The sequence below is a fragment of the Brassica rapa genome, chromosome A06 (genome assembly GCF_000309985.2).
Source record: "Brassica rapa cultivar Chiifu-401-42 chromosome A06, CAAS_Brap_v3.01, whole genome shotgun sequence".
NCBI classification, from domain to species: domain Eukaryota; kingdom Viridiplantae; phylum Streptophyta; class Magnoliopsida; order Brassicales; family Brassicaceae; genus Brassica; species Brassica rapa.
The window spans coordinates 26,129,818-26,143,467 of NC_024800.2; the positions used below are offsets into that span (position 1 = coordinate 26,129,818).

At 32.4% G+C, this 13,650-nt stretch overlaps 3 protein-coding genes across 5 annotated transcripts; all 3 read right to left on the minus strand.

Annotated features, from left to right (window-relative positions):
* Positions 1–353: 353 nt before the first annotated feature.
* On the minus strand, positions 354–1,957 carry LOC103875402 (probable carboxylesterase 7). Of its 2 annotated transcripts, none has more exons than XM_033273187.1 (2): positions 786–1,957; positions 354–580 (listed from the first exon to the last, which is right to left on the minus strand). In XM_033273187.1, the coding sequence occupies exons 1-2, from the start codon at positions 1,653–1,655 to the stop codon at positions 494–496; spliced, it is 957 nt and encodes a 318-aa protein (XP_033129078.1). In that variant the 5' UTR covers positions 1,656–1,957; the 3' UTR covers positions 354–493. The 2 variants fall into 2 exon arrangements, with proteins under 2 accessions (XP_033129078.1, XP_009152168.1); XM_009153920.3 differs by having other exon boundaries at positions 354–590; positions 796–1,951.
* Positions 1,958–6,288: 4,331 nt separating this feature from the next.
* Positions 6,289–7,878, minus strand: LOC103875403 (PLASMODESMATA CALLOSE-BINDING PROTEIN 3). Of its 2 annotated transcripts, XM_009153922.3 has the most exons (5): positions 7,731–7,878; positions 7,538–7,626; positions 7,114–7,356; positions 6,965–7,001; positions 6,289–6,691 (listed from the first exon to the last, which is right to left on the minus strand). In XM_009153922.3, the coding sequence occupies exons 2-5, from the start codon at positions 7,587–7,589 to the stop codon at positions 6,538–6,540; spliced, it is 486 nt and encodes a 161-aa protein (XP_009152170.1). In that variant the 5' UTR covers positions 7,590–7,626; positions 7,731–7,878; the 3' UTR covers positions 6,289–6,537. The 2 variants fall into 2 exon arrangements, with proteins under 2 accessions (XP_009152170.1, XP_009152169.1); XM_009153921.3 differs by having other exon boundaries at positions 7,538–7,770.
* A 2,020-nt stretch (positions 7,879–9,898) lies between these two features.
* LOC103875404 (myb family transcription factor EFM) lies at positions 9,899–13,455 on the minus strand. Its single transcript, XM_009153923.3, has 4 exons — positions 12,990–13,455; positions 12,070–12,612; positions 10,707–10,783; positions 9,899–10,614 (listed from the first exon to the last, which is right to left on the minus strand). Exons 1-4 carry the CDS (start codon positions 13,186–13,188, stop codon positions 10,162–10,164), a joined length of 1,272 nt encoding a protein of 423 aa, XP_009152171.1. The 5' UTR covers positions 13,189–13,455; the 3' UTR covers positions 9,899–10,161.
* Positions 13,456–13,650: the final 195 nt, after the last annotated feature.

The window sequence follows — 13,650 nt, forward strand, 5'->3', positions numbered from 1 at the left end:
TTATGTTTAATTTAAAAAAAAAATCAAATGAAAAATAAAAAAAAAAAAAAAAAAATCAAATTGTGAACCTCAATCGGGGATTCATTAATGCGCTTGCTCTAAGTCGTTGTGTTGTAAAAGCATCCCCATTAGTGAAACGGGGGAGGGGGTCTCGGAAAAATTGATTATTAATTTTTTTTTTCGTTTGATTTTTTTTTTAAATAATAATAAGTGAACCAATCGTAAACCGTTATGTGACGTGGGGTCTGTGAAACAGTAATAAAACGGATTCACAATGAATAACTTTTGGGAGACGGGTTCATAAAACATGTGGGATCCATAAATATTATAATATTTTTTTTTTTTGGAAAACGTGAGAGTTTGGGAAGTGAATCTCTAATGGGGATGTTCTAAACAACTAGTGTATAGTGCTCATAGTTTAATACTAAACTGATAAGCATCAAATTTATTCATAATCATCATATAAAAATATAAAATCAATAGTACAACAATCTTACTTTTGAATAAACTCTGCAACTTTGTTCACCACTTTACGAGCATTATCAGTATCAGGACTCTTCAAATGATGAACATGACCTTCATCTTTAATCAGGGCCGGCTTAGGGCATGGGGCAAGGGGGCGTGGCCCCAGGGCCCAAACAGTTTTTAACAAAAATAGTATGAAAGAGGGGTCCAATTTTTTAAAAAATAATTAAGGATAGGGGCCCAAAATTTTTAAATTATTCATATATACATGTAAAAAAATTTTTTTGCCCAAGGGCCCACTATTATCTTGAGCCGGCCCTGTCTTTAATCTCCATCACCTCAACTTCCCCTTCCCACCCACTCTTCTCCAGCTTCGCCACGTAACCCAAACCTTGTCTCGCAAACGTGTCATCCCCCGCCACCACCACAAGAACCCGCCCGCAACCTAACCCGGATATATCCACCGACTCGGACCCCACCACGTTAAACAACGGATCATCCACTCCTTCTTCACTATTCGGACTCGCCACTCTCCAACGCGCTTCAACACCTTTCCTCTTCCTCTCGTCTCTCGTCTCGAACTCGTCCACCGGAGCTTTCCCCCAGAAGTAGGGATGGATCAAGACGACGCCGGAGATGACCGAGTCTATCCCCTCTCGCTTCGCACGCGTCGCGAGATGATGAGAGATGTTTCCGCCGGCGCTGTCTCCGGCGAGGAACAGTTTCCCGAAGTCGGCGTGTTTGTTTATCCACTGTTCCGGTCCGGCTCCGGAGATATGAGAGAGCACCCATTTGAGAGCGTCCCACGAGTCTTCGTACGGGACCGGAATCGGAAACTCCGGCGCGCGGCGGTAGTCGACGGAGACGGCTAAGCAGTCGGCGGTGGCGGCGGTTGTGGTGAGGAAGGTATGGTAAGTCGGTGAAAACGCGGTTTCGATGACGAAGCCTCCGCCGTGGAAGTAGACGAGGAGTGGCAGCTTTTCACCGGTGGCGGCGGAGGCTTTCTCCGGGAGGAATATGCGGACGGAGAGGTTGTGCTCCGGGGAGAAGAGTGTGTCTTTGGAAACGACGCCGTTTTCGGGGGTTAGGGGAGAAGGTGGTTTGAATGTTTCTCCTGAGAGACGCTCGATGCGGCCACTCTTGTAGACTCGGTAAGCTGGAGAGTTGTCGACATCTATTTCTGAATCCATTATTGCTTTTGGACTAAGATTGGAGGAAATGTTCAAAGAGAAATGCTGATGAATTTGTTTTTGAGTTGCTTTATAGCAATGAGAGAGTCGGTTTGTTCGGTTTAATTTCTTTTGGTTATTGAGTAGACTAAACCGAATTGGAAGCTAACTTCGTCGCTTCTATTCAATTTGGCAATTTTTTCCGGTCTGCCTTGGATTCGAATTTGGTTTTGGACTCTTATTAAAGTGTATTGTAGTAGTGTGTAAATGTTAATTAAAGAAGCTGGTTTTTAAGAGAAGACAAAACCGAGCAAATTCGTATGATTTAAATTGTAGCCCATTTATTTGGTATAAAATAGTGTTAGCAATCGGCTTTTGAGAATATTTGTAACTCGATTTTGGTTTGGTTATATTCACTCTTTAGTAGGTTTGGTTGAATTTTGATAACCACGTGGTTGTTGTACTTGTCGATGTAGTGAATAGAAAGCTTATCGATATTAGTGATGAAAATCAGAAAATGGTTGGACTCTAATAGACGCGCTCGTGACTTGTGTGAGGATGTTAGAAACCGACACTTCCTCAATGAGATATATATGTGTGGAGGAGAATAAATCAGATGCACAAATCATTCATATTGGTCGTTTAGGCTAGATATCATTTCGGTTAGCCAATCAAATGAATCTTGTAAAATTTCCAAAAAACAATAAAGTACACATAGGTTAGTGTTAGTTTCTTGGACCCATTTCAATTTGTGGTCACCCTAAGAGCATCTCCAATGTATTACTCCATTTTTTACTCTAAAATGGTGCAACACCAAAATGGAGTAAGGTTTTACTCCAATGTATTACTCCATTTTTTACTCCAAAAATAATATTTCTTAAATGATTTCATTTTTATTTTATTAATAATTGCAAATAAAATCTTATACTTATAAAAATTTAACAATTAACCCCAACTATTTTATGTTTACGATAAATAATTAAAATATAAATTATTTGAATTAAATATTTATTATTAAAAAGTACAAAAAATCATTAAAAAATATTTTATTATAAAATCTTATACTATTTTCATGTTAATGTATCATTTTAAATATTATTTAAGTAAAAAATAAAAACATTAAAGATTTAAAGGACCATTTTATAAATAAAAAAAGTTCAACTCCAAAATGGAGTAATGAGTAAGATTACTCCATAAATGGAGTAACCCTAACCATTACTCCATTTTGGAGTTGAAAATGGAGTGGGGTTGGAGAAAATTTTACTCCATAATAATGTTTGGAGTTGAAAATGGAGTAGGGTTGGAGATGCCCTAACACCAAATAAAGCCATTAACTTCACTTGTTGTGTTTGTTTGAACTTTGAATCAGTTATTATTGAGACAACCAAACTGTATTACACGGTTATTATTGTGTTCACATTAAAAAAAATGATGATACAATTTTTTGATGGAAAATCACAACCAATAATAATGCTATAAAAAAGTTCTCAAAAATAAATATACAACTAAACTTTGATCCTCGCAAATAAATAAATAAAAAGTGTAAAAAAAATATGTTTTAGATTTTTTAGTCTTGATTCTAAAGTTTTTTTTTCCGGTTGACATAAGAGTATATGTTATATCATTTTTTCAGTAATATAAACAAACTCATATAGAATCTGCAAACTAAATTAGTAGCTCTGCATCCATTTGGACGAGTATGTTATATCATTTATGTATGTTTTATACGTGTTGTATCCTTCCTAATGAAAAACAAAGTGTTCTTTGTGTTTTTGTTTCAATTTTAAGGCATTCATGTTGTCTAATTCGCCGGTGTTAGTTAGAATGTTGCAAGCTTAGGACACAAGGAGATTAGCCGCATTTTCTTTGATATTTACCATTTTAGCAGCTTTTTTAAAGCTTGTTTTTTCAATCATATTTGAGGCTGTTGCAGTGGCAAAATCAACTATTTTCTCTCTAAAATTGACCTCACTTCGTGGGGGATAAACTTGCTTTTATTTTAATAAATCATAGTTCGGCAAAAGATGTGATTATGTTTAATAGTAGTTGTTTGGTCTTTACCATATTATAGCTTCATTGTAACAAAATCAGTCCATTTTTAACTTTGAAATGGTTCATTCAAAAATTAAATGAGATGTGTCTAGCTAGTATACATATCTCACTTATTAAAATCTAGGAACACTATATCTAATTATTATAAATTCTTTCAAAAGCAACAAATATTAATATAAAATGTTACAAAATACTCTGATAAAAATGCTAATATATTCTTATACATATATTGGAAATTTCTTTTCTTTTTAAATCATTTCAAAAACAATGATGCAGGAGTGAAAGAAAATTTATGCATCTTCATATGTTGGATGAATATTTTATTTTCCAGGATCATAAAATTAGTTTAAAATTCACTAGAACATATATTATCCATCGAAATCCGGCACAAAGCGCCGAAAAATCCCTAGTGTCAAATATAACAAAATTACTATGTGTTCTTACAAGATAAAGTATATTTTCAAACAATCTAACTAGAACTTAATGGTATTTTGTATCAATTAATATGTATCTTGTTAAGTTCTTAACGTTAATAGTCTAAATTCATTCTGTCTTTAAAGCAAATCAACTTAGTTTGTACAAAACAGTTTGTTTTCTTTTGAATTAATTTAATATTCATTATCATACAAGTTAATTGTTGTTACTGGGAGCTTTTTTATATTAATTTCTAGAATTTATTATTTACCTTTGAATTTTTTGTTCTAATGTTTCCTTTATGTATTTCATCTTACATATAAATGTAGTTCAGATCCCAAAAAATAAGTATACTAACAAATGAAAAAACATTCTTTTACACACAAAAATACTTAGAACAAAAAGCCAGGTATGGTTAAACTTAGTATCCGAATACATTTTTTTCTAATTGTTGTCGCTTTGACATTTAGACTGTAAATGGTAACTACGAAATTGAATTAATAAAATCCACATAAATAGAATATGATGAATGAAATTAGTTTTACAATAAAATATTTTTATTAAATTAATTTATAACCAAAATTGTATATGTTTTTTTAACGTCCATAAAGGTTCAAGACCAACAAAGCACGAATTTAGGTGTGACTAGAACCCAATCCACCAATATTAGAAAAATATATTTTAGAATATTTTAGATATCTTATTTAATAATAACAAAGTTTGAAAATATTAAAATAATTTGTTAAAATATATTTAATAATATATTTGTTAGATATGGTATATATTTAATAATAACAAAGTTTGTTGTATGCAAAATAATTAGAAGCTAAATTAATGTAATTGTCCAACATAAATTATTTGTAAGTAGATAAAAATGATTTTGTTTTAATAGTATTGATGAAACTCATTTTAAGACAATCTATACTATTAAAGCAGAATACTTCTTATGAATATGCCCCTGAATTTTCCTATTAATTACAAAACATTTCATTCCTTTTTTTAATTGTTTTAAATGTTTTTCGAAAATGAAAAACCGAACCAATTTGCTACTTACATTTTCGTTTTTAAGCCCATTAAGTCGTTTTAAATTCCATTTTGTACTCAAAGATTTACGGAATCAAATCAAATAAAAAGAAAATCTCCCAATTTGAGGAACACGCAGAAAAATATTTTAAATGTTTGATATGATAACTAAATTTTCCAAAAATTAATCTTAAAATATAGAAAGATTTGATTTTAAAGAGAAGATCTCTCAACTTTCTCTCCAAGTTTCTCCTAAAACCTAATACCTCGCTTTGAATCCGATCAATATTATAAATAGGCAATACCGATTTCCTATTCAAACCCACACCTTCGAACAAACCAACATGATCTACGTAGGATAATATAGGATAAACATTTTTATTTTAATAATAATTAAAAAAATAAAGAAGACAATATTATAAAAATTGACTATAAACAAATAAAAAAATCTATTAAAATATAGATTCGACAAATATTTATTAATTTAAATGAAATTTTAAAAAGAAACGATCCCGCGCGGGTCAAAATCTAGTAATACAATATAGATATATACTTTTTTAGAAGAGCTGAAACAGAGAAGTAAGAGTTAAGAGAGAATGAGAATTGAGATAGCGCAGAGCCAAACCTTATCCCGGAAGAACAACTTGGTGTGGCATCAATGAATTTTAGCTCGAGAAACTCGAGGAGTGAGCGTCAACTTCTAAGTCCAGATAATCTTCCAAGCAGTTAAGATCAAAGTTTATATGTTTCCATTAAGGTTACCACGGCTTCCCAATCTGCTCAAGTACCTGGTCAATGATGTCAATGTAAACTTGCTGAAGTGAATGGGAGCTGCAGAACAGATCCTAACAGAACCGGTCAAAACTCTATCATGTTTTGCATACAACTCAGGACCAATTTTACATAAAACTGACTTGATCGGCCTAGAAAACTTTTGGTTCATCACAATATAATGTTTTATTGGGTTGAAAACCAGATGAGTTCTCTAGTACTTTGGTATGATTTTGGTTTGGTACAATGAAGCTTCCCAATTGCTAGAATCAATTTGTTTATAAACATGTTTTATTTGGTTTTGAAATTACGTTTACTTTGTCCAATCATAGATCTCTTCCAACCCATTCACCAAGTCCACAAAATCTTTAAGCGACAATAACTTTACAGTAAATTCTCATTATTAAGTATTATCTTCAGTAAGCATATAACACTTAGAAAGAAAGATTCCATTAACTCTTACTTACATTGCATTGCATACATGAAAGAAAGAAAGAAACAGAAATTAGAAAAAAGCCTAACATAAAGAAAAGCAACCCTAAGTGGATGTCTGCCTCAAAGAACTTGCATTCATACATGGCAAAACTTCATCCGTAGATTTAAATCCTTAAAACCCCCACTTTCTAGTCATACTAATGCCCTTTTATAGAAACACAATGACGGAGAAACCAAGTGTGAGTGCTATTGAAGTGATCAAACTCAAAGCACCATTCCCTGATGGATCAAAACCTCCGGTCGGACCAAACGCAGGAGGTCCTGGAAAGGTCGGTGTCCCTGGAGCTCCTGTCCCTGCATTTCTGTAATACAAAGTAGGTAAAAACAACAAAACTTTTAAGTCACGTTATCATAAACAAGTTTTAAACCAAACAGAATGTCTCGTGCCAAATCTTGAAAATAAAGAAACGAAAAGGAACTTTTATTGTCAATGTAGCTGTAGAAAGTGGTTGGTGGGTAGTGTGTTGATGGTGTGGAAGGAATAAAGAATCAAAAATGTAATTAAAATAAAAAATTGCTTTGTCCTTTTTGGGGAAATCTAACGAGTCTAATGGAAGTTAATTCAGTAAACATACCCAGGACTTGAAGGATAGATGCAACCAGTAACCACAGCTACAAAACAGAGAAAATTAACAAAAAAGATTCCAGCTTTTTAGTTCATCAACCCAACAAATTTAGATTTCAAAGGTTTAATTAATTAATTAATTTATTTAAGGAGTTATACTTGAAGGAGGATTTGGACTGGTAGTAGCAGTTCCTGAGAAATTACAGCTTCCAGGAACTTGACCAGCTCTTTGGAAATAGCTATTCACTGCCCAATCACAATGGCCCTTGACATTGTTGGGTTGGTAACAAGGACCTTTCTCGTGGATTTGATTACAGTCTCCTAAAGCTCCACATGCATAGTCTATCGACGTTTGAAGATCTTTCTCTGCAACTCCATCTCTGCATAGACAGTAAGTTGCACCTAGAAAACAGATAGAGGAAAAACGGTTTGAAGCTTGAAACTTCAAGAACAGTATATGATTTGGATTAAAAAGGTTTTTTTTGAGAAGATCATTGTGATTGAACCATATTGAAAATAATATTTTTCTTCTAGCGAAGAAATAGAGAGAAGGTGGCAAAAGAAACCAGAAAGAAAAACTTACGTGAGTCGCCGGTTAAGGCCAAGAGAAACAAGAGACCAAGAAGCATTCTCATGATGAATTTCCAAAGCAAGCTTTTCTCAGGACCAAAGCTAAAGATACAATCCAATGTTGAGAGAGAAGGAGAGAGTTAAGACTATGATGAGAGAAAGAAGAGTTTATAAATAAAAGTGACTTGATATTATAAAGACCATACCGTGTCTCTAGTTTCGAGGTTTAACCACAGACAAGAATCTGATATTTTAATGTCTCCAAACTCTCAAGAAATGTATATGGTCCATGCTAAATTTCTGAGAATTTATCTGATGCCAAAGTTGTAATTGTATCATTTATCGGTTGGTGCGATTTAATTATTCCTTAAGTCAAAATATAGTAATAGCTTAATCAAAGTATCGTGACTCGATCGTGAGACCATAAAGGTATTAAAATTATTTTGATTAGTGTTCCATCTAAACAATGTACGATGGACAAGGAAAGTTGAGAATTGACACATCTCAGAAAATATTTTGCGTAATGCGTTAATGCTGACATTGGCCAGTTGGCCATGTAGTCATGTATGGTTTGGTGACTTGGTGCACGCTGCATTCCATGGTTGGTAATTAATAAATATTTTCCTTTCGTATTACTATTCATAATTACTATTTCACAGGTCGCAATATTTTTTGTTTTATACCTTTAAACGGTAATTATTAACCCAAGTGTCGGGTCAAGAGTTAACCCAACATCGGTTTGATGGTTTCTGCAGCCCGCAGGTTCTGTTTTCTTGGTATGATCGTAACTTGATATTTCTTTGCAATATTTAAACTTTTATGTTAAATTATTTTGGTTCGGTTTCATTTTTTTTTGGTTGGTTAAAGGGTTGTCTTGTTCAGTTTCGCTATTAAATATTAGCTTTCATATGTATATTTCCTTTTTGTAACTGGCTTTCATATGTATATTATACTATCTTTAACAACAGATAGAGTATCTTTAAATGGTAAATTTACCACATAATTTAACTGTAAAGGTAATAATGTCCATAAAATTAATATAGCACGACAAAAACTAAAGTTCAAAAAGATGAAGACAAAGTAAAAAAATAATGAAATAATATAAAGAGTTACTGTATAACTAGAGTATTTTTATATAAAAAGAATAACTAGAATATTTTTAGTCAAATGACAATATTTAATGAAATGCTAAAATTTTCCAAATTACTACACTTTATACTTCTAAAAGTTAATAAAAATACTAATTTGAATCTGATAATATCTATGATTTATCTTCTGAAAGATATATTTGTTTCCATTTAAAGTAAGAATTAATCTAAGAACATCAATATTGATGCAAGTTTTTATCAAAGCAATTTTATATAAAATGTTAATATAATTCGTTTTAATCAAATTTCATATATAAATAAAATCGAACTAATAAAAATACAAGTAGCATGTGACTGTGAGTCTCGTGTATTTTTTAGAAAATTTTCAACTTAAAACTGTTTTTTCTTTTTGTTTTTTTTAAATTTATTTATTGTTTTATTTGAAAACCTTTTTCATATATTTTCAATATTGGTATTCTAATTTTCAATATTGGTATTCTAAATGGCTCAGAAAATATAAGAATTTATTATTAGTTCTAAACTCATTTTTATTCATCAGTTCCTACACTATTTCATTATTTATTGTTCAAAATAAAACCCAAGTACTCAGTAATTTTCTTTTGGTTCTTTTCTGCAATTACATAGTTCAATTTTTTTGTGGCCCTTTTTGAAAAATTTATACTGAATATATTTATATTTATTGATTACATTGTATTTATTAAAGAGAAGGTGACACTTTAATGTAATTAGTTGTCGTTGTTCACTTCAAAGGTAAAATGGTTCTAAGAAAAAACAAAACCACTATGTACCTACCTTTCAAACTTAAGAGTTACCTCCCAACAAAAATGCGTTCTCATAACCCAAATGACTCTAAATTTTGAGCTTATTTTTCTTCATAATTATTGTATTTTGCCATTAAATAATACTTGTTGTAGGCAGAAAATACTAGTTTAATATGATTATATGAATATTGAAAAATAGATACAGGTTCAGTAGTGCTTACACTTGTTTAGGACCAGTCCATGTCTAGTCCATCAGAGAACACATGAAAACGGATCAGATGTAGATGCAGGCATGCAGCATATAAACAGTAACTAATTAAGTAATTATATAACTCACATCGATATATAAACTTCACTACAGTTTTCTTTTAAACGATCAAAAATTGATATAGTAAGAAATGAACACATTGACGATATCAATTTAGGCATGAGTAACGCCTACAAAAATTCATAATGCTATCAGAATATTAATATAGGAGCATGAGCTACCAACTAAAGTAAAAGAAGACAAAACAGTACATCTTATTTAGCTAGTTATAAGAGTAAATGACACAACGATTTTCTAATTAAGTGATACAATATTCAACAAGATCAACTATGATAGTTAATCATAAATTCGACAAAACACTCACTGCCTCCTACGGTTCATTTTTCTACTCAGAAGTACATAGAGAGAGATACAAGCAATGAATTTAGTCACATTCACATAGCCACCCACAAACCTTAAGCCTAGAATCTTCCCCTCTAATTAATCAAGAAGAATGTTTTTAGAATTTTAGAGTTATTTCGCTTCCATTGATATTACTTTGATCTTCACCTTCCTGCCTTAGAGCAGCCAATCCTTTTCCCTCTCCACCACCACTCTCGAGAGACTTCCCTTCATCAGCGGCACTATCCGTTAACTGATGATGAGCTGAATCGTTGGACGTGGCGCCACCGGCGGATGAGCCGTTGAATGTTTGGAAGTGTTGGTGATGGAGTGGCTGCGGTGTAGGCGGAGTTGTGTAGAATTCTTGAGAAGAGCAAAAGTGTTGTGGAGGCTGCGTCGCCGCGTTGCCATTGTGGTGGTGAACTTGGTGGTGGTAGAGAGTTGGAGTGCCGCCGTGTGCAGTGGTGTACTCTGGTGGAACCCATATGCCACCAAGGACCACTAAATGAGGACCTTGTCCACCTGATGTTTGTGGGCTTGGGCTTGGTCTTCTAGTGTGAAGCCGATATTTCTGTTAAGTAACATAAAGTACTAAATTATAGTAATTAATTAAAAGTTAATGAAACAAGTGAGCATATTGTGGTGGCTTGTGATGTAGGTTACCTGGAGATGACTTTTGACTTCATCATTGGTCAAACCATCGACTTTCATAAGCTCCCTTATCTGTTTTGGTGTAGCCACTGCAACAATATGTACAAAAAAAAATTCACCATATAGTTATGGATTGATTTCAGAATATATCAAATCAATTCGATTCTAGCATGAAGATTTCATTTTATTTTAATTGAGTTAACTAGATTTTGACCCGCGCTTTCAAAGCGCGGATTTATTTTTGTTTTTTTTTCAATTGATAAATATTTAGTAAATGTCACATTTTCATATATTTGTGCTTTATTTTATAAAAGACTTAAATTTTTTATCTTTATTTATCGTATTTCATTTTAAATGACTATTTATGTTTAAAAAATTAAACGTAATTATTTTAATGAATTAAGTTGGTATAACTCTGATAAATTAATTTTATTATGTGGTTAATATTTTAATTAAAAAAATTATATACTTTTAATAAAGATTTATACTTTTCAATAAAAAAATTCAATTATTTTTATGAATGCTTAAATTATATTAAAAAAGAAAAAATAATAATAATTAAGAATAGTTGAAAAAAAATTATTTGAACTTGGACTCAATGGCCCAAAAGAAAAAAAAAGTGAGAATTGAATCTGATTTTTAATAGGTCCAAATGGCCCAAGAGAGATTTGATGTGGGCTGGATCCGAAAATAATGACCCAATATAGATGTGTTATTAATATTACTTAATTGCCCTTAATGAAATATGCAATGTTAGTAAAGGAAAGAGCAGGCTAAGGTAATTATGACAATAGGATCGTGCTTTAATAGTATAGATATGGTTACGTTTTCTTTTGAGCAAAGGGATTAATATGTTTATTTTTAATATATTCCATCAATCTGAAATTGAATCCAAATCTGAATCGAAAATACAAATATCAAATTAAAAAAATATTTGAAATTTCACTATACTTTTAATTAAGAACTGAATATGAATCATAGTTTTTTATCGTCTCAAGTTGATCCATAGTATATTATATTCTAGTTACTGTATCTTTTATCAACTGAAAAGCTAAAAAAACTCCATCTAAAACTTAATTCTATGCCAGAACAATATATACGACCGATAAATGAACAATAATAAAGTCAAATCAAAGTAAATCGATCCATACTAGTATATTTTTCTCACTTGAAAATCAGAGCAAAACCCTAACTGAAATTTAGGTTATCTGTGATTCTTAAAAATAAGTTCAGAGTTGTATATACAGTGTGCAGCAATGATGCGTTTAGCGAATCAAATATGGTTTCATTTTGATTAGTTAATAATTATGTGGAACTACCCATGTTGAACCTACAGCAAACTAAAACAATATTATAACAAGTTACTAATTTGTACCTTGAGAACCACCAAGCATTTGAAGAGCTTGGACAAATCTCCTGTGCAAATCCGGCGACCAGCAACGCCGTGCCTTTCTATTACTTTGACTTGTTGTAGAAGAAACTCCATTGCTATTCGAATTGATATTATTATTGTTGTTTTTACCACTATTTATTATGCTCTCATCATTGCCATGGTCATTAGTATGTTCATTGGTCGGAGAGAACCTTTTGACCTCCGTAGATAGAGCTAATTCAGGCAAATGTTGTTCCTTAGTGAAAGGATGAAAAGCACCACCGCTATTTCTTTGTTTCGCATCAACATGTCCGAGTTTTGGACTACTAGCAAGCTCGTCTTTTGGAGACTGATCTGTAGTTTGATCAATGCTTTTAGGTTTGGTTTCAGGTTGGCTCCAAAGCTGAGCAGTCGTCATCCAATTATTCGCCTTTTCGGGTTGGTTTCTTAAGGGGATGAACTCTTCAAGAACCGGTCTTGTGACAACACTTTGGTTGTTGTTATTCGCTAGATATGCTTCTAGCTGTTGTTTGTAAACTTCCACAGCTGAAAATATATTAAAGTAATTTGAAACACATGAAAGTTAAAGATGTAACTAACATGAACCTATATAACCTTTAAAAATTTAAAATCACTTTAGTTAAATTTATTGATTTCAGTGATGGGATGAGAGGAATTAACAAAAGTTTTTTTTGATTCAAAGAATTCAAAAGCAAGCTCTGATTTTTATGAAATAAATTCTTAAATTAACGAATAAAGATCTTTTGAAAAAGTAAAGATAATCAAAAACTCTTCTAGGTGTATGTAATAATATTTTATCAATTAGGTTTCTGTTCTTGTTTTAAGTATTTTATTTTCAATTAATTTTATACACTACTATAGGGATGTATATGTAAAATATTTGTAACTGGATATATATGTACCATTGTTAAGGAGCTGCATGCAAAGGGGGAGCTCGCGCTTGAAAGCATCGATCTTAAGACGTTCTTGTTCGAGGCGAGAAAGAAGATCTTCCAGCTTTTGTGTGGTTTGATCGCTCTGAAAATTCTCCCCAAAGGATTTCAAAAGCATAGAGTAGCTTTGTGGCTTGCAGTCCAAGCTTAGTTCTGATGAGGAAGCCATATATATATTGCCTATATAATCTCTATAAATGTGTGTATGTAAGAAGAATATCTATTAGTGTTTTTGGCTGTAAACAGATGATTAAGGAACCAAGAAGAATTTGTAGTTGTTTCAAGTTTGAGATGATAAGTATATGCTGAAGATTTCCTAAAATATATATTCAATGTTTTGAGGGTTTGTGAAAATTAGGGTTTGGAAAAGAAGAGAGGATGAAGAAGAAGAAGACAGAGGAAAAGGGGAATAAAATGTTGGGTTGTGGACACAAGGAGGATCACGAGGAGGTTCCTGTCCTTTTTAGATGGCTCAATTTAAAGGGCTGGATGGAATAAAGTGATTTGTCACCATACATATATACACACATATACGTAAAGAGAGAGAGAGAGAGAGAGAGAGAGAGAGAGAGAGAGAGAGAGAGAGAGAGAGAGAGAGAGAGAGAGAGAGAGAGAGAGAGAGAGTCAGGAG